Consider the following 26475-nt stretch of genomic DNA (forward strand, 5'->3'; position numbering starts at 1 on the left):
TCTATGCACCTATAAACCCCCAACATGAGCATGGTGCAGGAGCAGCATCACTTCCCACAGCACAATGACTGCTGACCTGCTCCACCTCACGATGCCCTATGGGCAGGACTCACCCAGGGCAGCCCCATGCATGGTGGGGAATGAGCAAAGGAGCTGCAGGGGGCACACATAGGGGCAGGAGGCAAGAGCAGGCACCAGCATCACTAGCACCAGCATCACTATTGGAAAGCCTTTCCCTCCATTGACTGTCTAAATTAATCCATTTACAGCAGGGGAGCTGAGCTGCTTTCACTATGCCTCACATTCAGTTTTTGCGTGGTGGGATTAAGTTGGGAAGGGAGTGGGAGCAGAGGCATGAACACCTCTGGGTGCTGCTGCACACCTGCAGCCTGGCCATTGCAGGACCTGAGCCTCCTCACAGTGCTCCATCCTCCAAAGCATCTCCCATCAAGGCAAGGCAATGGAGGAGCCCCAGATGCATTGGGGTGCAGCATTGGACCAGCCCGAGGTGCTCCAGCAGCCTCCATCAGAGACCCTTCATGCTTTGGAGATGGCAACAAGCAGCTTGGTGGGGAGATTTCTCCTTGCTGTCATTAACCTGACATAATGCCTTTCCTGCTGGCAGCTTTCAGGCTCAGCAGGTTTGTTACGGAATTCATTATCAGATATTGCAATCACAGTCACCTTTGTCGGGCTCTGCATCTGCAATAATTAGGCCAATAAACACTGATTTATAAAAATGACAAGCAGGAACTCCCAATAAGCAAGAAAAATGTGCTTCCCCAACAAGCACTTGTTCACAGGACACAACACCCTGAGAGAGAGGCAGAAACAAATCACTGCAGGTGACAGCCAAGTTAAGCTGATTCCCCTGGGATTTTCCACTCGCCAGCCAATACCTCACCAAGAACAGACCCCATGGCCAGCAATGGGATGGGGGGGGTCCAGCTTCCTTCCCTGCACAGAGCCGAGAGTGAGCAGGGAGATGCTGGGGCTGCAATGGGAGGGGAAGATGGTGTCAGAGAGGGAAAGAGCACAGAGGAGGTGGGAGAAACCAGGAGGGAATGCAGGAACAAAGCAAAAGAGGAGAGGAAAATCCAACAGAAGGGAAGCACCTTGGCAGGGAAGGAGGAAAAAGAGATCCTTGCAAGGAATAGCAAAGGGATAGCAGAGTAATAGGAGGGAAAGAGGAAGAGATGGAGCTTCAAGCCTTAATGGTAGAAGCAGAAGGGAAGGAGAGAGGAGAAAGGAAGGTGTCACCCGAAAGGAGGTGACGCAGATGCTTTCTGCATGCTCAGACTGCTCCAAAGGCTCAGCCTGCTGCAGATGGGCTCTTTGGGGTTGTGGCACTGCAGCAGACCCCCATGGTACATCAAGTGGGATGGAAAAGGCAGGAACACCACACACAGAGGTGGTCAATCGTGACCCCAAAGGCAAAGGCTTACAGTCAAGGAAAGAGCTGACTTCAGGGGACAGAGACAGTGGGGCACGGCATGGAGCCATCCACAGCAGCAATGGTCCAGCATCAGTGGGGTGTGAGCCAGCCCTCTCACAAAACCCAGGATGGAGGCTTTGGGCTAGGAGAGCCCCATTCAGGATCGGAGCACTGGGACTCTGGTACCACCCACAAGGGCAATACCTGAGTCATGTGGGGTTCAGCAGGGTCCCAGTCATGGTGGGACAACCCTCAGCAGCTCCCAGTGCCACCAGACACAGCCCTGCAGCCCCAGGACCCCCCCATCAGCCCCAGGCCAGGGCTGCATCGCAGAGCTGCCGGCAGGAAGGGGTATGGTGGCACAGCAGCAGCTCTGTGCCATGGCCCCAGCAGCCAGCCCGCTCCCGCAGGCGGGTGCTTGGTGTGTGCCATGGTACATCAGCACCAATATGCTTGTCATCTCCCCTGCACACCCCCATTGCAGCCCATCTGTGCTCACACATGGCTGAGGAGGACGTTCCTTAGCCCTGTTGCAGCGCAGGCACACAGCCCAGCCTGGCACGAGCATTGCTCCCCTGCAGGAGCAGGGCTGGGTGATGCACACAACTCTGCCATGGCCCCACAGCTCACCTGCATGCACCGGAGCATCCTCTGCTCTGCTGCCCACCTTCTGCATCCATGTCCCAGTTTCCTGGTCCTTCCTCAGTGATGCCTCCGTGCTGCTTTACCTGCATCTCAAGCTCAGCTGCTGCCTCTTTCTCAGCTCTGTTATGCACAACCATAGCTCTGTGGTCCTCATCTCTATGCTCCTGGAGCCCAGCAGCCTCCCTCTGCCCACCAAGAGCCACAGCATCACAGCCCAAACCCCTCTGTCTCCTTCCCATCCCCTATATACCCACCAAGGCAGGGGCAGCTGAGCAGCATTAGCTCCAGCCCCTTTGCTCATGGGGAGCACCTGGAGCCCCAGATGGAAGCAGCATTGTTCCCTGAGTGCTCCCAGGCCCTCCCACTGGTGAGCATCCAAGGGGAACCAGCATCAACGATGAACCCCAAAATGCATAGAGCTGCAGAGCCTTCCACTGCTTTTCCCTATTAGGACCAGAGATGGGCAATCTGCTGACTGGGTCCATTTTAATTATTTTATTGATTTCTAAAATAGCTGCTTTTTTCCCCAAAAGGAGCCCGGGGCAGTGAACAGCTTTGCTGTGTGTGTTAGAGCTGGGAAAGAGACAGGAGCAGAGCTTGAGGCACAGGGAAAGCAGCATAGAGACATCACTGAGGAAAGAACAGGCAAATCCCCATCTCCTGAGCCTTGGGATCTCCCACAAACCCTCAGCACTCCCAGGAGATCAGGGTATTCCTCCTGCCACCACTGGGACACTGCAGATGCGTGTGGTCTCAGAGGGAAAATGATGCTCACAGCATCACAGCACAATTAATCACAAAGGCCGTCAATGGGAGAGTCAATGACAATCAAAGACAAATGAACTGTGTTCAGATTCCTCGCTTTAATGGGTTTGCTCTTGATCACAGTCATCCCGACTCTGTCTTTAGTAAATAAACAACATTAATAAGTGTATCAGCTGACAGTAGGATAACTGGAGCTTACGTGCTCAGTTCAGCAGGAGCTTTTGTGACACTGAACTGATTCAGTGGGAAATGCTCAGTGTGTTAATGCTAAATGGTTTAGGGTTACTAAGCAGTGATAACACCGGTTATGCTCTTCACACAATCCCAGCACCGTGCAGCCAAAAGTGGTCTCTTCCCTGTGGGCTTCCCACTGTTGAGCTCATGACTAAGGTGAGATACACAGAATCCCCGATTGGTTTGTGTTGGAAGGGACCTTAAAGCTCCTCCAGCTCCAACCCCTGCCACAGGCAGGGACCCCTTCCACTGGAGCAGCTTGCTCCAAGCCCCTGTGTCCAACCTGGCCTTGAACACTGCCAGGGATGGGGCAGCCACAGCTTCTCTGGGCACCCTGTGCCAGCGCCTCAGCACCCTCACAGGGAAGAGCTTCTGCCTTGTATCCAACCTGAACTTCTCCTGTTTCAGTTTGAACCCATCACCCCTTGTCCTATTGCTCCAGTCCCTGATGAAGTCCCTCTCCAGCATCCTTGTAGAGGTCCCTGCAGTCCCTGGAAGGGAAACAAGGTCCCTCTCCCTTCACCAATGTGCTTACTGCTGCTGCTGGAGAAACCCACAGCATCCATCCTGCAACACATCCCCATACACCTGAGCACATCTGCCCTGCCTCGAGAAACCAGGCTGGCCTCATGCACGGGCATCACAGAATGACCTGCTTCTACCTGAGCAGGCGGGGGATTGCTCCCCATGGAGCACCCACATCACCCTGAGCACCCATCTGCTGCCATGGAACCCAGCCACAGCCTGTGTCCTGTACTGCCCTGTGTTACTGCAGGGCAGAGGGAGACACCTTTCACTCCCCAAGTCATCCTCTCCTTGGTTTCCTCTCTCCAGGAGGAGCTGGGAGCTATTCCTTAACATCTCTTAACCTATTCCTAAGGAAATGCTTTTTGGTGAGACACCAATACGCATGTAGATTTCCATTACATGCCAGTAGGAAGTAGCTCTTTACTGGGAGAAGTGACTTATGGTAGTGCAGGATTATGGGTTTGGCCTTTGCATTATAGGTATTCAAAGCCTGGTGAAAATCAAGCATCATCTCAGCATCATCTATAGACAAACTAAACCTTGTGCATGGGCAAGCATTGCTGAGGAAGTCAAGTGTGTGAAATAAACCTGTGCACTCACCTGGTAGAACAGAGGCAAGGAATTGCTATCCATCAAGACGAAACCAGCATTAGGATAGAACTCCTTGGTGCTTTAATAACTTGTGTTGCCGAGGGAGTCACAACAGCAGCAATAAGGCAGACGTCCATCCCCCTGCGCTCCCGAGAGCAGGGTTTCCATGGGCTGTGAGCAAGGAGAAGTGTGTGTCTCCGGTAATAACTTTCTGAGCGGCTCCATCAGAACAGCCACCACGAATTCATCTCTTTCTATTGTCTCCAAAAGCTTTATCAGCTCGGAATGAGCTGCTGTGGCTACGCAGCATTGCCATGGCCACGTGCATCCCCAGCCCAGCTCCCCGAGCAGTTCCATCATAATGATGGAGTTTCTTAACTTCAATCAGGGATGTCTCTGGAGTTCCCTATGACAACGTGAACTTAAGATAAACAATGAATGATGAATAGGCCAATTACTGCAGCATCCCTTCGCTGAGGCCGTATGTGGCTGGATGATAAGAGGAGATACGCGTCCTCTCATCTGGCAAATGTTACAGAAAGTGGGATGGTTTGAAGCAGAAATGGTTCCGTCTAATCAGGCGCTGGCTAATGAGCAATTTCCTTTTAGATATGGTTTGTCCTTCTCCCCGTGTGTTGTCTGGGATGCTGGAAGTGAGGAGGGAGCCGGCAGCCCAGCTGACATGCATGCAAATGCATCCACCTGGTGTAAATCACCTCCCTCTGTCCCCACAGCAGGTCCCAGTCCAGGACACAACAGGAGCAGGAGGTGGCCGAGGGCTGTGTGATGGTTCTGCACATCTCTCCCAAAGGCAAGGAAGCCTTTCCTGACAGACCCACCCAGAGCAGGGCAACAGCCCTTCCGTAAAGCTACCTCCTGCCTGCTCTAAGCTTCATGTCTGCAACAGCAAAATGGGACAGACACCTTGGAGCAGGGCTGCAGGACAGGGAACGGACACCTTGGACCGTGGCTGAGGCCTAAGGGACAGACACCTTGGGCTGTGGCTGTGGGACCAGACCATGGACACTTTAAACCACAGCTGAGGACTAAGGCACAGATACCTTGGACCACATCTGCAGGACCAGGGTACAGGTACCTTGGATCAGGGCTGCAGGACCAGGCACAGACACTTTGGACCATGGCTTCAGGACCAGGGGACAGACACCTTGCCCTGGACGATGCATTCTGGGGCTGGAGCACCCAGAAGAGCAAAGCAAGAGGCATTTCCCCTACTGAGAGACACCCCCAGCAGCACCCAAGGAGAAGAAGCAAAGGGATGGACCCAGTGGGGTCCCTTCAAGTGCTGAAGCTCAGTGTTGCTTCCCTGGCTCCATTACTGCCACCACAGCACTCTGTAGCCAGAGTCCCGCAGTAAATGAGATGATTTACTTACTACCTATGGAATTGCCCAATTAATTCACTATCCACATTAATATTATGGCTCGTTTTTAACTTTACTGTCTCCATCGTTCCAATTTAGTGCTGCTCGGAGATGCTGCCGCTGACCTTAATGGGTTTTTCATTATAACAAAGAGCACTATATTAATCACCAGGGGGTTTCAGCTGGAGGCTGCTGCTTGAGCCCCATTGCTTTGGGAACCTGCTTTTTAGTGGTTTGGGGATCTATTTTACCCCTTCCAGGCTTCTCACCCTTACACCGTGTACAAACCCTTGTGCTGTCCAGGAGGAATCAGTTGGTACCACACTTCCAGGCAGAGATTTGATGCAGCACTCAAGCTACACTGAGGATGTGTAGAGAACTGAAAGGATGCACCAGTCATCACCAATGAGCCTCTTATGGCCCTGTATAGAAACCAAATGGCTTTTAATCATTTCAAATGTTCTTCTGGGTATCAATTAGTCACACATTAATATCAGTATTGCTTCTCTTCCGCAGCTCACATCAGATTAAATTCTCCCCTGTCATATAGACTGGCGCTCATTAGCTTCAAGGAAAATTAGTGATTGTTCCCTCTTCATTGGCACTGATGGGAGATTTCCATCAGAACTGCTTTTTATACAGAGAACCTGATTGTCATCTTAAAGAGGGTTTCCCCCCCCCCCCAAAAAAAAAGTGTTGTCTTTTCATGGAAAGTCCTTTATTTATTTCTTTATCTGACACCCTGAATGCTGAGACAGAGGATTGGGAAATGGAGGGAAAAAGACATTCCTGAGCAGCATTGTAGACTCATAGAATGGTTTAGGTTGGAAAGGACCTTAAGATCATCCAGTTCCAACCCCCTGCCATGGGCAGGGATGCCTCACAGTAGACCAAGTTGCTCCAAACCCTGTCCAACCAGGCTTTGAACACTGTCAAGGATGGAGCATTCACTTCTTCAGGCAACCTCCTGTAGTTTCTGTCCCTTTCTGCATCCCAAGTATCCACCTCCCTGTTGGGATCCAGTGACTGTCACACAGCCCTCAGCTGCTGAGGGGAAGGACTACTTGGGTTGCCCAGGGACTTGCTACCCTGGTTCAAGGCTGGATACTTATAACACTTTCTATGGAGGGATCCCATCCTGCTCCCTGCATGGGGGTCAGGACACACAGGGCTGGCTGCATGTGCATGCATTGTGTGTGCATGCACTGTGTGTGCTCGATCCCATTGCTCCCCATCCCCTGGGCCAGCAGTGCCCAGCAGGCTGCAGCAAGATGAGGTCTCCATCCCAGTGGTGAGACCCCTGATGCTCCATCCCCACCACTCCATCCCCACCATTACATCCCCATCACTCCATCCCCACTACTCACCAAGCTCTGGAATGGTATTTATGGAGTTTTATTAACTCCCAGCCTGGGGGTTCTCACCACTTCCAGCTGATTTCCGTCGCCTGACTCCTGCTGGCGTTCCAGTGATTGCCGTTAAAAACCTTGACATTCCCTTACAACAGCAATAAACCAATAATGCTTGATTTGCTTTACAAGTGGTATTTGCAGTGTTCCCTGTGCCCCCAGTGGGGGCATTGTGAAGATGAGCTGCTCTGCTGATCGGTTGTGCCTGCTTAGTGGCACAGCTGCAATCCTCTCCTGTAATCACAGCTGTCTTTCAACTGAGCTGCTCCAAAGGTTTCCTTTGAAACCCTGATTTTGACAGGGAAAGAAAACGTTTCCCAATACTTCAGTTTCCAATGAATAACAAAGGCTTCGAGGGGGAACTTTCTGATGGGAAGTGAGGGCACAAAGCCCATGTCTGCGCAGGGTTGCTGCATTTAGATTCCCCAAGCCTTTCAGGTGTTTTCAAAGGCTGCCTGTGATTGCTGCTCTCCATTGAAAAGGGATGTTTCTCCCCCAAATAACCTGCTGTCTTTCACTCTCTCGATATGGTTCCCTTCTGTTATAGACCTCTCCAATATTACAGTAACCCCCCCTTAGTGTGTTTTACGTCCCTGAGTGATTGGTACCGGGTGAAGGGAAGGAGAGCTGGCAAAGCCAGCACTGGACCTACTAAGAGCAATTTCTCCATTCTCCACCCTGAGCCAAGCACAATGTGGGTTTTCCTTTAAAGCAGTGCAGTTTTAATTAGTGCATGATCCACTCCGGGTTTATATTAGATGAACAGCTTGGAAAAGCAGCCTGTGCCAGCTCCTCGACACCAGGGAGCCTCATCCTGTTCAGACTAGAAACTCCACTCTGGATTGCTGGGAGTCTTCCCTCAGATGGGTTCATTTCCATGCAGAAATGGTGCGATTGCGACAAATGGGAACTCTGGAATGTCGAGACAAATAGAAAACTTAGTCAGGAAATTCCTGGCTAAGCCAATGGGGCGGCAGAGCGTGCTCCATGGGGAGAGCTCGGGCTTCATACTACATTGCTGTGGGCTGGCAGTGAGTGCATGCACAGCCATGCATACATATGTGTATGGACACACCCATACACATGTGCATGCCCACCATACATACATATGCACATGCATGCACCCATACATATGTGCATGCACACCCGTATACACATACGCGCACGCACACACCCATGCCCACAAATGCACAACCATGGCCATGTACACATGTTCCCCTGCCATGCCATGTCCCCATGCCATGCAGGGACCCCACTGGCATCTCCAGGGCTGCAGAAGTGCCCTTGGATCATAAAATCATGGAATCATAAAATCATGGAGTCATATAATCATGGAATCATGGAATCATAGAATCACAGACTAGTTTGGATTGGAAGGGAGCAGCCCCCAAGAGCAGCAGTGCCTGCATCCCCACAGCTCAAGGGTATCCAGGAGCCCTTGCCCATCCATCAGCGCACAGGCAGCCGCGTTGGGCAGGAGCAGCACAGAACCCTGTGCCCTGCCCATGGCCGATGGACACCGCACGGTGCTGCTCCGTGCAGGCTCCTCTCCAAAGGCTTGGGAATGGCGTGCGAGCAGGCAGCGCTGCGGGAGCTGCCGGGGGAAGCTGCTGCACCGTCAGGACCCGGCCCTCCCTGCTGCATGTGCAGCGCAGAGCCGCTGTGACTCCACCTCGGAGCGGGCTCGCACACGGAGCAGACGATGGGAGGCACGGCTCGGGACAGCCCGGAGGACTGCCGCTTTCTGGATGTGAGTTCAAGGCTTGCCCTGCTGCTCTGCCCCCCTGCAGCTTGTCAGTGTCTGATACCCGTGTGTGCGTGTCACTCCTTGGGTCACCGGCATCAGACATCGCTCTTTGTCACTCCTTAGGCAGAAGCATCCAAGAGGCGAAAGAGGACCTGCTCCAGGTACCAGGTCTGCGGGCTGCTCTTCAGCGTGCTGCTTGTCTCTCTTATCCTCATATTCTTTGGTGTCAAATACCTCCGGAACCCAGCGCCCAGAAAAGTGAGTAAAAACTCTCTGATCCAGCATTACAGAGCTCTGCTTCCCCAGACAGAGCCTTCCCCCTTCCCCAACCCACCGAAACTGTTAACTACACCCCAAAACCCAGGCGACTTCACAAAGATGCACTTCCTTAGACCACAAGTACTCATGAGCCATTTAGAAATGGCTTTATTATTCATAACTAGCTTTTACTTAGTACAGGCTGGGGTTTATTTCTCTCTGCCACCGCATTCTGACAATTAGAGGGGATGGGAGCTATGCCACGAAGAGTTAAAGTTACTCTTATTCCACCGGCAGCAAATTTCATGACAAGTAAGAAAATATTTTCCATTTCATTTCAATTATCTTGCCAGAAACTGGTGGAAAAGTCATTATGCCACCGCATAAAGAGAAGAGAAAGCCAGGACGCGGCCGTGATTGATTGTCATGGATTGTATTTCTTACTTTAATGTGTCTGCAATGCGAGGGAACGCTGAGACGGATTAGCTTGTGGAGGAGCTCCTGCTAACTGGATTGGGCTCCTTTATTCCCAGCTCCCCAGGCAGACGCTGCTCTAAGTGCTCAGTGTGTCGGGGGCAGCAGCAGGGCTGCACGTCTCCCATACATCTCTGCCCAGCGTCTTGGCAATCCTGCCTTTTATTTCCTCCCATACCGCAAGCAAATCACTTAACCTTGAATCATAGAATCAGCACTGATGCCACCAGCTTAGTGCTCCTCATCCTCCTTTGAGTGTCCATGCCCATTGAGGAGGCCTTGCTTTGCACCCTGGCACCAGTGGGTCTTGCCAGCTCTCCAGCATCCCCATGCACAGGCAAAGCAACCCCTTTCCCACATGGAATCTCCTCTCTCCTCCCATGCTGGAGCCACAGTATCCCGTCCAAGCTGCCCTCCTGCTGGGCAGAGGAAGCACCCTGCTTGCTGGAAACTTGGTCTTTTTATCAGCAAATAGAAATAAATACCTCCTAAAAGAAAAGAAGCGGCAATCAAAGCCATATGTGCCTGAGGGCTTCTGCCAAGACCGCTATAAAGCCTCCACTGTTCCTCGAAGAGCAGGGTGCGTGCCAGCTCTTAACCCCTGGAGGGGAGGTTCTCTCCAGGCCATTGAGCCATTGCTGCAGCCTCATAGCTCCAGCCCTCAGCATCCTCACTGGTGGGTACTGGGGGAGGATGGAGCCTGGTGGTGTTTCTGGAAGCCCTTCACAAGGCCCGAGGAAGCAAAGGTGTTCCTGCAGTGGAGCTGCATGGGATGCTCCTGGTGTCCGGCATCATTCGTGTCCATGGGCTTCTGCAGCTGGGCCAGGAATCCTGTGGGAAAAGCAGGATGCAGGAAACTGGAAGTTCCTAACACTCAGAACTCAACCGAGGGGAATCAATCTCTTTAAAGAGCAAAACCCCTTCCAAGCTCCCTTCATGAAACCAGAAGTGGAAAAAGGCTTTAAAGAAGACCTGCTCCTTTGAAGGGTGGTCTCTGCTTGGCAGCATCCAACACAGCAAGGGTCATCTTTAGTCCTATAACATCTCACACCTCTCTGAGCATCATGAGCCAGCAAAGTCCAAACGGGTTACCTGACCTCTGCAATGGCAAAAGTCATTCTTCATAGATGGAGAGGCACTCGAAGGTAAGGTACCACCCAGGATCCTAACCCCTGGAAGTTATTTATGGCACTGAGTGCATTTGGTCAGGCAGAACCAACAGGTTTCCAGCCATTTTAGGCTGCAGGCTCTTTTTGTCATGCCATTACATGCATTGTGGCTATGTATCTTTAGGAAAGCCTCCTGCTGATGAACAAGAGATATTCATGGATGCCCAGGTGCTCATCGCTCTTCTAGTTTTAAGCAGAGGTAAAGGTACCCGGCAGTTACCACCTGCATGGCCAGTTCTGCACCCAGGCTGCAAAGCAGGGGATGCTGATGCTGCAAACGCTGCTGAGAGGCTCTGAACCCCCTCATGGGGAGGGATGTGCAAGAACCAGGGGACTCTGAAAGGAGGATTGGGTTGGGGTTGCAGGGTGCTCCTTTCCCAGCTCCACAGCTCACCAGGGTATGATAGAGCATCCCCATCCCTGTGCCTCCATCATCACCCTGTCCTATGGGTTGGAGGGGTTCTGCACAAGCCCTTTCCTTCCACGTGACACCATTAGATTTGGGAAGCGAGACTCCCCGAGGCTCAGTGCCAGCGGGATCACTTTTGTGCTTCAAATAGCGTCTGCCACTGCGCATTCCTTAAGGGTCAGGCATCCACAGAGACTGGAGCGCTGCGGGGCTGGCTGCGTGCGGTGGGCACCTGAGAGCAGCAGAGGGCTGCTCCCCCGGCACGGCTCCCACCGGCTCCCGCAGGGATGAATGCCGACGGGAAGCCGGCTTCTACGCCCCAAAGCTCTTCACCAGCCCTGGAGGAGGTCTTTGATCCGCAGGCAATCCCTCATCTCCCCCAGACACAGAGAGGCTTTACCTCGGCTTTTCCAGGACAAACAGAAAGTGCAGTGATGGAGCAAGGGAGCTGGGGGTGCAGTGATGGAGCAAGTGAGACAGGGATACAGTGATGGAGCGAGTGAGACAGGAATGCAGTGATGGAGCAAGAAAGTGAGGTCCCTTGGGCTCAGGACTTCATTCCAGCCTGGGATGTAAGCAGGTTCATGCCACAGAAAGCACCAGCAAAGGCTGAGCCATGGTCAAGCTCCTGGTGCAAGTGTGAGATGAGCATCTCCCAGGCTTGACATACATGTACCCCCACAGCCTGGCCACATCCCGCCCTTCTTCCCAGCCCTGGTGCCTGGGAGCTGCTTCTCCATGCACTATCCAGGCGACCATCCTGGCTCAGAGCTGCCCCAATGCAGGGTACCCAGGACCATCCTGCTCACCCACCGGCCAGCGGGTGAATTCAGGTCAGGCTGAGCCGATCCCTGTGTGGGTTTGTCCCTCGCAGGTTTATGACATGGAACACACGTTCTTCAGCCACGGTGAGAAGAAGAAGATTGTGATGGAGATCGACCCCCTGGCCAGGACAGAGACCTTCAGCAGCGGGAATGGCAGCGAGGAAATTCTGGAGATCCATGACTTCAAAAACGTGAGTGCAGCAGGGGTTACCCCTGGGACCATGCAGCAGGACCAAAGGGATCCCTTAGGACACCACAGGTCACTGGAGCAAGCCCCAGCCCTGCGTCAGGGGGAGCAATGCCCACGTGTAGCATCCCTGGGGATGCTCTAAAAGGGAAAGAGATGTGTATCTACATAAGCTTCCACCGGTATTTAATAGTGGAGTGGTTCAGTTCCAATGAGATGCATCTTTAAAAGCAAGCCCCAGTTATTGGATTTACCCTTGCGAAGGAACGCAATCACCATCAATCTATCTGAGCCCTGTTCATCTTTCTGTCTGCAGAGCATTAAACCCTCATGACAATGTTGTAGGGCTCTCTCTGAAGCCTAATTAAAATGTGTAGGGAAATATCCTGTGCAGTGACATATGGCAAAACTTTAAGCTAATAGCCTGGCAGGAACCGGGGGCTGGATGATCATACACCCGTAACGGTCAGATGCTCTTCTGCATGTTTTTATTGATGATAACCACAGCTCCTGAGAGTTATAAGGAGAAGGGGAGCAAAGGAAAATGTTATTGCTGTCTGCCTTTAAATATCTGTAAAAAGACCAGTTCTCCCAACCCATAAAGTGCAAATCCCTTAGGACAACCTGTCCGTGCATCTTAGCACCACCGCTGAGTGGGGTTTGCACAAGAACATCAATGGGAAAAGCACAACTCAACCCACAACCTGCTGCACCTACAGGGATGCTGGAGAGGGACTCTTCATCAGGGACTGGAGCAATAGGACAAGGGGTGATGGGTTCAAACTGGAACAGGGGAAGTTCAGGTTGGATACAAGGCAGAAGCTCTTCCCTGTGAGGGTGCTGAGGTGCTGGCACAGGGTGCCCAGAGAAGCTGTGGCTGCCCCGTCCCTGGCAGTGTTCAAGGCCAGGTTGGACACAGGGGCTTGGAGCAAGCTGCTCTAGGGGAAGGTGTCCCTGCCTGTGGCACGGGTTGGAACCTGATGACCTTAAGGTCCTTTCCAACCCAAACCATTCAATGATTCTATGCACCCTCAACACAACGGAGTTGTTTCTCCTGCTTTGCCCTGACTGCTTGTGTGCTGTTTGTTCTGATGCTGTAGGGAATAACCGGCATCTTCTTCGTGGGACTTCAAAAATGCTTCATCAAAACTCAGACTAAAGTCCTGCCTGAGACGACAGAGGCCAGGATCCCAGAGCTTGAGGTAGGTGCATAAAGCAGGACACCCCTGTGTTCCCGGTGAAACCCTCTCTTTTCCCTGGCATTGGGAGCACAGCACTGTCCCCACCGCCCTCCCAACCGCTTCTGCCTTCCAATGATGCTGCAAGAAAGGAATAATGAGTTCTGATCGCTCCATAAATCGATCTTGTTTCAGAGGATTGCTTCTGAAAACAAATGGAAAGAGGCAGGATTAGGCTGCCGGCAGGCAGAAACCTCTCAGCACAATACCGCAGATCAAGAACAATAATCCTGTTGTAGTCAAAAGGTCACAAGGCAGCTCAGGATTAGCAGGCACTGAGAAGTCAATCAGGTTGGTTTCTCCCAGAACTGAGCCTCGTGTTCTCAAGCAGAATGAGGCAGAAGTAATGAGTTCAAAAGAGCAGCCGAGTTTAAGGAATGGGATTTGGGAGCACGCTGGGTGCGCAGCCCTGAAGGTAGGAAGTATGGTACTGGGGATGCCTCTCTGTTCTGTGTGAATCCATATGTGGGTCTTGTGGAAGGTGTCTCTGCCCATGGCAGGGGTTGGAACTGGATAAGCTTCGAGGTCCCTTCCAATACAAACCAGTCTGAGATTCTATGGTTCTACAGCTTTAACCCCTCTCTGACAGCCTATCCCCAGCTCAGTGCCTTGAAAGCATCCCTACTTGTCCCCATTCCCAAGCTCCCTATGGTGGCACAGCACCTCCTGCCTCCCCCTTTGCAGGATGCAGGGTGTTAGCACTCTGAGCCCCCCCAGGGAAGCTGTTGCCGATGAAGCACCCACAGGGCACGTTTGAATCGCAGCGTGGGCAGAAGCGACTCCCTGAATCCTGACCCAGATTCCCAGGCACTGATTCTTTGATTATGCATCCGTAAGATGCTCATGGATCCCTTCAGCTACCGCCGTAAAAGGGAGACAATTTCCCAGGCTTCAGCAGAACATTGCCCTGGGTTGAGAGCTCCAATGTAAAACCCAGTGAGATAAATGGCCTTCAGGCGGCACCTCTCCAGCCTGGCTGCTTTCACCATAGGCTCCAAACCGACCCAGACTGGGTCAGGTTGGGTTGGCTCTTCCCTAGGACTTCCCAAAACCATAAGGAAAAGCTCTATAAAGAGAAACACAGCTCCAGACGCCTCCTGGAAATCAAAGAGATGCCATTTGCCAGCTTGCTCTACGGGCTACCGCCACCACCATACACAAGTGGCCTAGGCAGATAGCTCAGCGCAGACCCGTTCAATAGTCTCTATATATCTCCCTCCCTAAGCGCCTGCCAAAACACACTGTGGGCTAATGCAAGGGCAGAGACATGTGCTATAAATTACAGGCTATGGCTGCGCAAAGAAGTTCTGTGAGGAATAAATTAAAGCGTTCGATCACAAAATCAGCAGCAGAAGGAGGAAGAAATTAAATAGTAAGGGAAAAGCAGAGGGGAGATGCTTTAATCTTGGGTTTGAAATGAGCTGGGGTGCTCCAGAAGGCTCCTCCAGATGGTGAGGACCACGCAGGAGAAGGCTGTTGAAGCATGATGAACAGGGAGAGGAGAGCAGGGGGGTGGTGGCTGAAAGCAGGTAGGGGAGATGGAGCTCATGATGGGACCAGCGGGGTGTTGCATGTGCACCGGGTGAGCACCACAAAGCGGATGAAGCCAAGCTGCTCTCTGGGATGGGAGAGGCGCCTCTGGGTAAGCCGAGGGGAGCACAGAGCATCTCACCATGCAGGGGTGAAACCCGGCTCTTCTTACAGGGAGAAGAAATCACGACCACGTACTTGGAGCAGGCCGTGGTCTGGGTGCCCGGGGAAAAGCCCATCCAGAACAAGGAGTTCCTCAAGAGCTCCAAGATCTTTGACATCTGCAGAAACGTGACCATCTACTGGATCCATCCCACGCCCATAGCAGGTACAAGGAAACATCCCCCATCCAAAGCACATGGGAGCCCCCTCGCTGGGACCAGCCCCGTCAGCCACCATGTCCCCCAGTGCAGCAGGAACCCATTTCCGGGGGCTTATTGTACAACTCAGACATGAACATGGTGTTGAACATGACCATGAGAGCACGGCCAGTGCAACAACAGGAGCTGAAGTTCCTCTCTGCTGGCCCCCCACTGCCTTGCACTTTGCAGAGCGGCCACTTTCCTTTTTAATAAGGCAAAACTAAACCCTGAACCCTTTGTACCTGTAAAGAAGCCAGCGCTGCTGGAAATGGGGACACCCCAATGCTCATCACTGCAGGAACACCCGAGCACGGGCAGATGTCTGCATCTAAATCACACAAACGGGGTTGCAGCTCCGGCTGCCCACTACAGAGCCCTCACAGAGGTTGGGGCCCCTGAGATGTGCCAGTGCAATTACCCACTCACCACCCCACTTCTGAGCTTGTTTCAAACACCCTCCCTCTGCTCTGCAGCCATCGAGGAGCATCTCATCCCACATGGGTACCACTCAGCTCATGGCCACTGATGCTCCTGGGAGCAAGTGGACATCAGAGATCCCCACTGCACAGGGAGGCTGCTGCTCCCTTTCTCCTCAGCCCCCACCATCAGACCCCATCTGCAGCTGGGTTTCAGCCAAGGAAATCAATGTCACTGTGGTGCTGGGCCTAATCTGCCCCAAATCGTGTCACTTTGCTGGGGCTCTGTAAGTTCCCCCCACAGCAGCACCACAAGGAGGTGCTTCCGCACAGCATGACGATAATGCAGACACCACCCATGGGTCCCCACCACCCATAAAGCACAGGGAGGGGACAGGACATGCCTTCTCTACCCTTTACTCTCACCATATTACCTCCTACAGCCCTTCCAGGCTTGGTAAGAGCAGGAGGCAATGGAGCGCAGCTAGTTTGCTGGTGCGCTTTTCTTGTACCTTAGCACCAGGTTTTGGCACATTAATACCTGCTGCTGCATTTGTCCCTCTGCTCCCTGCTTGTTGACAGCAACATTTGGGCTCTTCCTGCAGCTCCTGAGCTGGCCAACCTCGAGGGGGCAGAAGAAGAAGACCCTGAGCTGCTCGTGGACAACCAGAGCTGGTTGGACGGGGGGAGCCAACATGAGGTGGAGAAGGATGCGCAGGCAGGGCCCAAGCGCCGCGTGCGGCAGCTCACCGAGGAGGACCTGCCCATCAATGACTATGTGAGTGCAGGGAATCACACCCTGGGGTGTCCTGCCCATGCTCCTTGGGATGTCCTGCCCATGCCCCTGGGATGTCCTGCCCATGCTCCTTGGGATGTCCTGCCCATGCTCCTTGGGATGTCCTGTCCATGCCCCTTGGGATGTCCTGTCCATGCTCCTTGGGATGTCCTGCCCATGCCCCTGGGATGTCCTGTCCATGCTCCTTGGGATGTCCTGTCCATGCCCCTTGGGATGTCCTGTCCATGCTCCTTGGGATGTCCTGCCCATGCCCCTTGGGATGTCCTGCCCATGCCCCTTGGGATGTCCTGTCCATGCTCCTTGGGATGTCCTGCCCATGCCCCTTGGGATGTCCTGTCCATGCTCCTTGGGATGTCCTGCCCATGCCCCTTGGGATGTCCTGTCCATGCTCCTTGGGATGTCTTGTCCATGCTCCTTGGGATGTCCTGCCCATGCCCCTTGGGATGTCCTGTCCATGCTCCTTGGGATATCCTCCCCATGCCCCTGCGATGTCGTGCCCATGCTCTGGGATGCCTCTTTCACACATCCCCCTGGCTGTGCTGACATTGCCTCTCCCCGGCAGTCGGAGAACGGGCTGGAGTTCCACCCGCTGTGGGACGAGCGTGGGTACTGCTGTGCCCAGTGCCGCCGCGCCAACCGCTACTGCCGGCGGGTCTGCGAGCCCCTGCTGGGCTACTACCCCTACCCCTACTGCTACCAGGGCGGCAGAGTCATCTGCCGCATCATCATGCCCTGCAACTGGTGGATCGCTCGGATGCTGGGCAGGGTGTAGGCTCGGATGCTGCCCATGCCCACCTCGCACCCATCCGGATGCATCCCGACGTACCCAACACACAGGTCATTACCTGGTTGGGTGCTGCCAACCACAGCACCCTCACGATGCACACACCGCCTGCCCGCTGGCATCCTGCGCTGCCCTGTGGGGCTGGACGGTCCGTGTGTTCACACATCCCCACTGCAGGGATGTGTGGTCCCCCTCCCAAGTGCTGTGGGGTCCATGCTCAAGCGCATCGTCGCCACGTTGAGAGGCAAGAGGCAAACAATAAACGTCTTGTATGAGCGATTGCAAAGAAAATGGGAAGTCGTTTAGTCTCAGCCTGGGATGCTTAATGGGTCTGGGAGTGATGTAATTGCTCAGCTGCCTCGTCACGAGCATCCATAACTCAAGGAGCAGGACTGCTGGCGCTCACCTCATGGGGAACGTGCCGAGGTCCCTAATTTGCTCCTTGATGGTGCTGGGAGCTGTTCAGTTCATCCCAAGCCGCTGTTCCAGCATGCTATGATGTGCTCAGTAGTTATTAGTGACAGCTCCAGTCCCATTAGGAGTGATGTGGGCAATGGGGAGGCAGGAGCATCCCTGGGGAACCAGGTGGCCAAAGCCAGAGGGAGCAGAGGTCAGGCCCTGCTTCGTGCCACTGTGCTGGGTGCCAGCCATGGTGTCCCTGGTGCTGCCAGGCCCTCCCTGCATCCCTGCGGCTCCAGTGGGGATCTAAGCACATTTTAAGGGCAGCTCCCTCCATCCCTGCTCACAGCTGTGCTGAGCAGAGCAGCAGAGCTCCACATACGGCATCCCAAGGGACACCAACAGCCCTGGCAATACCACGTGTTTCTGATGCGTCCCTCAAGACATTGATTCCCATGAGAGGGGAGACCTGAATGCAGCAGGGACATGTGAAACCCACCCAGACACAGCTGCCACAGGAAACCAGCCCGTGCTCATGTCCTGGCTCAGTGGGTCCAGCCACATCACCAAGGTACATCAATACCTTTGCCAGGACAGCAGTGTCCAAGTCCGCCTGGCATCCCCCCAGCACATGCCTGTACCTCTGGGATACACTGATGTCTCTGCAAATTAAAGTGAGGTGTCTCCATAAGCACTATTTAACTGGGTGAGATATGCACCCTCTGATGGGTACCTGTCTCTGGCCATGGGGACCAGCAGGCTGGACAAGCCTCTGCGCTCCCCAAGTCAGCATGGCCCATCAGTGCTGGTTTTGGAATCTCTGGGCTCCCCAAGCCACCCTCTAACAACATCACCCCATACCTGTGCCCTGGGAAGGAAGCTGCCAGCAGAGGCAGGCACAATTCCCTCTAACACAGATGGGTTTATCCAGACCTAGCCCTGCTTCTCACGTGCTCCCGTCTCCCTCCATCCACCAACCGCTGTGAGCTGATCTCTCCAATCTGGTTTCTGTGCTCTGACGCACGCTGTCCGACCGGGAGGCTTTCGGTGCTGTCAGCACTCTGATTTACTCACTCGGGTTCAATGCAACACACCAGGGTTTCGGGTGTTCCCTTTGGGTTCCTCCGTCAGCAGCAGGGCTGCCCTGTGCTGGGTCATTGCAGCACCATGGGACAGCTCAGCCAGGCGTGCGCTGACGGAGCCACCGCTCCTACCCATGGCTTAACCACTCCTTTTCCACCTTCCTCTGTGCTCCAAGCCACAGCCCGTGTCAGTTCCATCCTCCAGATCCAAGAAGCCCCAAGCAGGTGAGTTTCACTGCACCACACGGCACCATCAGCGCAAAGCTGCCTGACAAACAGCCTCAAGATGAGCAGTACCAAAGAACACAGATGCTTCAGTGCATGTTTCTTACCCAGAGGAGAGGCTGGGCTCACAGGCAGCTCCAGCAGCTCTGCCCTGCCCCTCGCTCCGAGTGATCCACACATTTACATGGGGTTGGGATGCTCCAGGCCTTCTGCTCCAGCACTGTTACACAAGCACTGTTATGAAATTCAATTACATGAGTTACTGCTAAGCAGAAGTGCACCAATGAGCACTGGGGATGTGAGCTGCGACGGTCCAGAGCTTACCGGTTGGCCTGGGGCAACCACATCACCTCCCAGTGGGGTTTGCTGCTCTCTGCAGTGCCAGGTGATGGAAAGCAAGGCCAAGGTAGTTTCATAGGGTAAAATATCTTAATATTTATTGTGTGTCAGGACGAGAAAGTTCTACTCAATACATAAAATGAGTTAAAGCAGCACGTAATACTGACAATCAAGTCACAGCTGACTCGGTGCAAGGACACCTACCAAGGGAAAAGCACCAGGAGCTACATCACCAGACCTTGCTACAGCTTACAAAGAATCACTACAGCCTGTACTTCAGAAAGTACAACTATAAAGAAGTATATAAAACCCACGGCAGGGATGAGAGAGAAGAGTTTGGCATCAAGCAGAGACCTTGCTGAGCCAAAGGCTTTGGGCAGGCAGCGTGGGTTGGAACAGGGCAACAGCCCCATCTCAAGAGCAACCACATCCAGAGGGGCCGCTGGAGATGAGGGAAGTATTGCTTTCCCGATGGAGGCACTCAGAGGAGCACCAGGAGTCCCACAAGGCACAGCACCGAGCCAATGGAGGAGCATGCTTGCTGTAACCACCGCAGCTACACCGATTATCCCACACGGTGGCACAGCAGAGTAGTGTCAGAACAAGTCCCCGAGCACACCAGGACACTGCTGTGCTCGTTCCTATGAGCTAGGTGAGAGGATCAGTCAGTTCAAAGCAAGATTTCCCGAAGTGGCATCCAGAGGAAAACTGGAGGTGGTGGAGAGCCGTGGAGAGCGCACCCTGCAACACATGGAACAGCATTAGCAGAGCAGGCTGGGCTATACGCAGCTTAAAATGAATCACAGACTGGATTAGGTTGAAGGGACTTCAAAGCTCATCCAGCTCCAACCCCTGCCACGGGCAGGGACACCTTCCACTGGAGCAGCTTGCTCCAAGCCCCTGTGTCCAACCTGGCCTTGAACACTGCCAGGGATGGGGCAGCCACAGCTTCTCTGGGCACCCTGTGCCAGCGCCTCAGCACCCTCACAGGGAAGAGCTTCTGCCTAAGAGCTCATCTCAGTCTCCCCTCGGGCAGGTTAAAGCCATTCCCCTTGGCCTGTCCCTACAGGCCCTTGTCCCAAGCCCCTCCCCAGGTTTCCTGCAGCCCCTTTAGGCCCTGGAGCTGCTCTCAGGTCTCCCCTTCAGGAGCCTTCTCTTCTCCAGGCTGCCCCAGCCCAGCTCTCTCAGCCTGGCTCCAGAGCAGAGCTGCTCCAGCCCTCGCAGCATCTCTGTGGCCTCCTCTGCGCTCTCTCCAACAGCTCCACATCCCTCTTGTGCTGTTGCCCCAGAGCTGCATCAGGACTGCAGGGGGGGTCTCCACAAAGAGCAGCAGCGGGGGGAGAATCCCCTCCCTTGACCTGCAGCTCACGCTATGGGGATGCAGCCCAGCACACATGACAGCAGATACTGTCTTGCCCTCTATCCCCACACTCCCATGTGGTACCCACCGCTATGCTGAGGGTCCCCAAGGGTGAGCAGGCAGCAGCCAGTGATGCAGAGGCTGCCCGTTGCACTTACATCACTGGACAGACCTACCTGGCCACAGCCACAGTGTGCTGGAGGCCACCTACACCATCTCGTACTGATTGTTGGTGATGTACCGGGACAGGCAGCAGGCGAGAATGATGCCAATCAACTGAAAAAGAGAAAACAAAACACACATCACAGGTAGCCACAACCAGGATACAGTGTTTTTTAGGGGTAAAGCTTATATATTGCTCCAGAACCCCAGTATCATAAAATCCAAGCATGGACAGCGGGGTTTACAAACCACAACACAGGCTGCTGTGCCCTGCTTTGGAATAACTGAGAGGCTGAAGCAGAGCATTCTGCAGGCATCAGCCAAACAAGCTCCCCCCAAGAGATGCTCCTCATCCCATCCTGTTACATTTTGCTTCATGAAGCATCTACTGTTTTATGGCAATTCTGGAGATTACATGGATCTCAGGAGCATCTCAGCCAATTACACAGCCACTAGAGAACAGCAGCCACCTCTCCCCGTGGCAAGGACAAGGTTGGTGTTTTCCCATCAGCATCTGAAGGACACGCTCTTGTTATCACAACACGTCCTCCCAGCCCCTGTGCAGACATTTGGGGCCACATCCTGCTGGAGTCTGACCTACACAAGCAAAGTTAAAGGCACATTTGCATGATGGGTCCCAGCCGGCCACACGGCTCAGCAAGGCTTGCTGGAAGAGGGATAAAAGCCAGGAACCGGTTACAATTCCCAAACCTGGCATCAGCTGGGATAATTCAGGATCTGGAAGCGTGCAGCTCACCACTGTCTGTATGTTGTCACATCTCTGTGACCCCACAGCTCACTGAGGAGGACAGTGTGGTCAGTGGTGCAGCAGCTCCGGCTCTTGGGCTCTCCCAATTGCATCCAAAAGCACTTGGAAGCGCACGCTGCAGCCCGGAGCTGCTGCTCCCACCTCTCCCCCAGTTCAATCCATCTCTTACTGGGAACACACAGCAATGTGCCTGTTATGGGAGGAATATCCTAGTGGGGCTCCTTCCCCCTGTGCTGGCGCAGGTCGACTTCCACCTGGAAGTTCATACCACAGCCTCTACGTGCTGGATAACGAAGGTGAATTCCAGCCCCTCCAAAGTCAAGGCCATCCCAGAGCCCAGGCTGCAGAGCATCAGAAAACCTCACCGCGGCGTCAGCATGCCCAACGCTCAGTCTGCAGGAGGGGCCCAGGGGCCCCTTGCTTCCTGATAGGATAAAGCCTGCTGGAGCAGGGGCTGGCAAGCGTGCTGCTGCTGCAGCTCCTGCAGGAAGTGTCCTGCAGGATAAAGGAGGGCTTGCAGAGAAGGACACAGAGGACAGGGTAAGTGGCACAAGTGGTGCCCTCCACAGGCACTCACAGGGATGCAGCCACGCTGAAGTGATGCCAAAACACCTCCCTGCTGAAAAGGAAGGTCAGTGGCTAGGAAAAGGAAGGGCACGTATCTGATCCCAACAGCAAACGCAGGGGGTTTGCCCAGCACAGGCTCCATCTGGTTTTTCCTGAAGCTGGCTGTTTGAGAGCAGAGCTGCTGCCTCTCGGAAGCTCAGACAGCTCACGGAAACAGAGCTGGTGCTTCAGCAGAGGGTTTAAGAGCCTGGGGACAGCACAGCAGTGAGGTTAAACCCAACGGGAACCTGTAGAATAGCTGCTCCTCCCTGGCTGACACAGGCCGTGCCTTTTGTACACACACCAGCCTTTGTGCAGGAGTTAAATACCTCTAGAGACACAGCAGTGCCTGCACTCCTCCGGCGCCGGGCAAGGCAGGCTTACCTGGGAGCACGCAATGCCAAAGGAGATTCCAGCCACAACGCTCATCTTTGACTGCATCACTGATGTGACCAGGAAGAAACACCCCTGCAGAGGAGGGAAAGGAGGCACGTGGCTGCAGCGCTTATCACCACAGCACACACCAGCGCCAGGGGAAGACGCTCCCATTCTCCTGCCTGACCTTGTCAAAGTCCTTCCCCTATCAGTGAGCAGCTCCCAGCCCAGCAGCATTATCAAGGGGAGGGCTGCCCATGGGCTGCTTCCAAGGGAACTGGGTTGAGCAAGGTGCTCCTGGTCCTTGCCTTGAACCAGTGACTCATCAGAGGCACATCGCTTGCATCACCTGCAGGGTGAGGCCACCCCTGTCTGCACAGCACCAGAGCAGGGAGATGTCAGCAATGCCCATACTTCACTGGGAACTGACCTTCCTATTCACCTGCACACAAACACTTGGGTCTGACTGGTCGCTGAGCTCCAAGGGAGGAGGAGAGGGGACATCAGACACAAAGAAGGGCTCACTTCTCTGTACCATACCTCTACATCCACCCTAGGGGAATCCCTGGGCTGCAGGGAGCAGTTCTTTCAAGCCTCATCAGGAAGGACAAGCCCTTCTCCACCCATCCAGCTCTGCCCTGCCCACCTCCAGGACAGGCAGGGGGATTTGCTGAGCTTCACTTACATCTACAAACACCTTCAGCTTGGCCTTGCTCAGGTCTTTCAGGTCCTCCTCCGAGCAGTCATCCTGGCTCCTGCAGCAGCTCTGGGGGACGCCTCTCTGAGTGAAGTATTCAGTTCTCTCCCAGTCCGAGTAGTTCTGCACCCCACAGCAGTGCAGCTGGAGGGGGAAGGACAGTCACCCATATCCTACCATCACTCCCATGCCTTTACCTCCCCACAAATTGCCCCCATCTCACCCGGCATCTCTCAAACTCAAACCTCCATGGTGCAGAACCCTTCTCCCACCACCATTGTGGAGCACTCACGGTTCTCTGGATGGTGTCAACAGCCTCGCTGTGCCGATCTGCAGTCACGTTATAGTCCTTCAAGGCCAGGTTGAGGTTACTCTCAAAGTTGGTCTTGATCTGCAAAAGAGAGGTCTCTGCGGTGCTGCCGTCCCCTCCCGTGCTTGGGGACCCATGGCCCCATGTTAGTCACCTCTTGGTGATGGCAGGAATGAGTCTGGCCATGGCCAGCAGACGTTCCCTGTCCCCAGGCAGGTAAAGGCTGTGTTCAAGGGCAGGCTGGGGTGCTCTGTGTATGTAATAACAAGGATGTGCATGGTGCCAGCTCCCCCCAAGAGGCTGCTCCGTGGTGCAGGAAGCCTCAGAGGCTTTCATTTAATGATTTAATTACAGAAATTACTGCAGAAGAGAGACCAAAGCCAGGAATTAAAGTCCAGGCTACTCGGCCTGTTCTGGTGGAGGGACAGCGTGCACCCAGCCTCTTCCCTATAGGGACCTTATGGGTCCTTCAGGACCAGATTGGACGGGGCTTGGAGCAAGCTGCTCTAGTGGAAGGTGTCTCTGCCCGTGGCAGGGGTTGGAACTGGATGAGCTTTAAGCTCCCTTCTAACCCAAACCATTCCATGTTCTATGGTCTTTCAGGGACCAACCTGCCCTTTGGGCCAGTTTAAACCCATTTTAGCTAAAGCAAGCACTGCTCCCACTGGTCCCTCCACTGCCATCTCCTGCTGTACCTGGGTTAACACCAGCACCAGACTGGCTCCACATCACCAGCCCCAGACTCACCTCGTGCCTGAAGACAAACCCCACGACAGCGGCCACCAGGACAATGAGGAAAATGAGGGACAGGAGCATGGCGTACTGCGGGCAGAAAGGATGGGGTGGGACGGGCCGGATGGGATGGGGCAGGATGGGATGGAATGAGATGGGGTGCGACAGGACGGGGCTGTGATAGGGTAGGACAGGACAGGGATGGGACGGGGGAAGATGGGACAGGGATGGGACGGGGGAAGATGGGACAGGGATGGGACAGGGGAAGATGGGATAGGGATGGGACGGGAGAAGATGGGACAGGGATGGGATAGGGTAGGACAGGAAGGGGTTGGGATGAGGTAAGACAGGACAGGATTGGGATGGGGTAAGATGGGATGGGGCTTGGATGGGGTATGATGGGAAGGGGCTGGGATGGGGTAGAATGGGATGGGATTGGGATTGTGGTGGGGTACAACAGGACAGGGTTGCGATGGGATAGGATGGGGTAGGATGGGACAGGGTTGAGATGGGGTAGGATGTGATGGGGTTGGGACGGTGCGGGGAAGGATAAAGGCGGATGGGATGGGGAAGGGTGGGACAGGGCTCTGGTGGGGTAGGACAGGATGGAGTTGCAATGGGGTGGGGTGGGATGGGGTTGGGATGGTGTGGGGAAGGCTGGAGTAGGACGGGATGGGGAAGGATGGGATAAGGCTGGGACAGGGAGGTTGGGGACTTGCCGGGACGGGTCAGGAGCGGATGGGATCCATCCCACCCATGGCACGCACCAGCTTGAGCATCCAGGTGCTGCCGCGGCAGGTGGCGAAGCAGCCGAAGGTGCCCAGGAGCACCACGACGGTGCCGGCGCCCGCCAGCACGAAGGGGACGTTGGTGGCCTTCTCGTCCAGCAGCGAGAAGTACACGGCGAGGCTCACGCTGCCCCACACGCCCACCGCCAGCAGCACGATGCCCGACACCTGCGGGCACGGGGCAGAGCTCGCCACTGTCGCGACAGGGCGGCGCGGGCGCGACAGGCGGCGGGGCCGGGGCGGGCTCTCACCCAGAAGACGAAGGTGTAGGTGAGCAGGACGCTCTTGAGGCAGGTGATCACCGGCTTCGTCTGCAGCCGCCGCGACGGGGACGCCATGGCCGACACGGGCCGAACGCTGCCGCGCACGCTCCGCCCCGCTGCGCGCCGGAGCCGCCCGAGCGCTGCCGGAGGCGCCCGAGCGCTCACGGAAACGACCGACCGCGACCGAAGGCGTTGGCGCTACGCCCCGGAGTGGCGCTCGTCCCTCCCCGTGTCGCCCCCTGCAGGCTACATGCCGCCAGTGCCTGCGCTACACCACCTCCCGTGTGCCCTATGTCACCCTCTGCCTGCCCCATGCCACCCAGTCCTTGCTCTCCTGCCCTATACCACCCTCTGCCTGTCCTATGCCACCCCCTGCCTGCCCCGTGCCCCCACTCCCTGCCCTCCTGCCCCAGCACTGCCGATACACCCCAGCCCCATCATGGTGCCCCGCTCCATCCCATACGTCCCGCCAGCAGAGCAGGGACCAGCCGGAGCAGCCACCCCATGCCCCAGCACATGGCACAGCCACCATAGAGCGAGCACCTCATCCCCTCCCCGGGGGTGTCCCCACACATGGCCTCTCGGCTCCCCTCTGCTGCCAGGCCAGCTGTGCTGTTAATTACTGTGCTGGCTGCCACATAATTAGTGCATTCAGACAGAGCCCCCCCCCTTCTGCCCCACGCCAGCTCTACCTGCCCATGCCAGGCTCATCCCTCGCCTGCCCTCATCACCGTGCTCCAGACCCCAAACCCCAGGCGGCAGCGGCAGCGGCTGCCCCCTCCCATCCAACCCCATGGACTCGGGTTCTAAGGAACGTGCTTTATTACCTCTGCGCCGCGGGGCTGAACCTCAGCTGGAAAACAGCTCCCAGCTGGAAGCGTTTGCCTCCGGACCGCGTTCGGAGCCCGCGGCTGCAGCGGGGCTCTCCCTCCCTCCTGGCACAAAGGGTCCTGGATCCCGGGGGTTCATCCTTAGCATCCCGGAACCCCATCCCCGGAGCTTGGCACAGGCTCCTGGCTCTGCTTGCAAAGGGAAAGGATCCCACAACCTTCCAAAGCCCGGGAGAAGCAGGAGGTGCGTTGGAAAACGGGAGATCCTGGGACTTGTTATTTTTAACAACCCCATCGTTTTGGGCCTGACTCACGGCTTTTGAATGCTCGGGACGGGCAGCAGAGGGGAGAAGTAG

The 26475-nt window shown here is 54.9% G+C and overlaps 2 protein-coding genes across 5 annotated transcripts; one reads left to right on the forward strand and one right to left on the reverse strand.

Moving 5' to 3' along the window:
• Positions 1–8630: 8630 nt before the first annotated feature.
• TNMD (tenomodulin) lies at positions 8631–17170 on the forward strand (the record flags this gene model as incomplete). Its single annotated transcript, XM_080624791.1, is given in 9 exon segments — positions 8631–8648; positions 8651–8679; positions 8681–8738; positions 8859–8993; positions 11920–12060; positions 13157–13258; positions 14999–15152; positions 16208–16380; positions 16961–17170. Coding segments are annotated over 9 exon segments (1020 nt in total).
• Positions 17171–19309: 2139 nt separating this feature from the next.
• On the reverse strand, positions 19310–25400 carry TSPAN6 (tetraspanin 6). 4 transcript variants are annotated; one of them, XM_080624857.1, is made up of 8 exons: positions 25278–25400; positions 25006–25194; positions 24254–24328; positions 23489–23587; positions 23185–23340; positions 22509–22592; positions 20764–20863; positions 19310–19968 (listed from the first exon to the last, which is right to left on the reverse strand). In XM_080624857.1, exons 1-7 carry the CDS (start codon positions 25362–25364, stop codon positions 20795–20797), a joined length of 759 nt encoding a protein of 252 aa, XP_080480983.1. In that variant the 5' UTR covers positions 25365–25400; the 3' UTR covers positions 19310–19968; positions 20764–20794. The 4 variants fall into 4 exon arrangements, with proteins under 4 accessions (XP_080480983.1, XP_080480982.1, XP_080480985.1 ...); XM_080624856.1 differs by having other exon boundaries at positions 23420–23587; XM_080624859.1 differs by lacking the exon at positions 24254–24328.
• Positions 25401–26475: the final 1075 nt, after the last annotated feature.

The sequence above is a fragment of the Psittacula echo genome (assembly GCF_963264785.1).
Source record: "Psittacula echo genome assembly, chromosome: 8".
NCBI lineage: Eukaryota > Metazoa > Chordata > Aves > Psittaciformes > Psittacidae > Psittacula > Psittacula echo.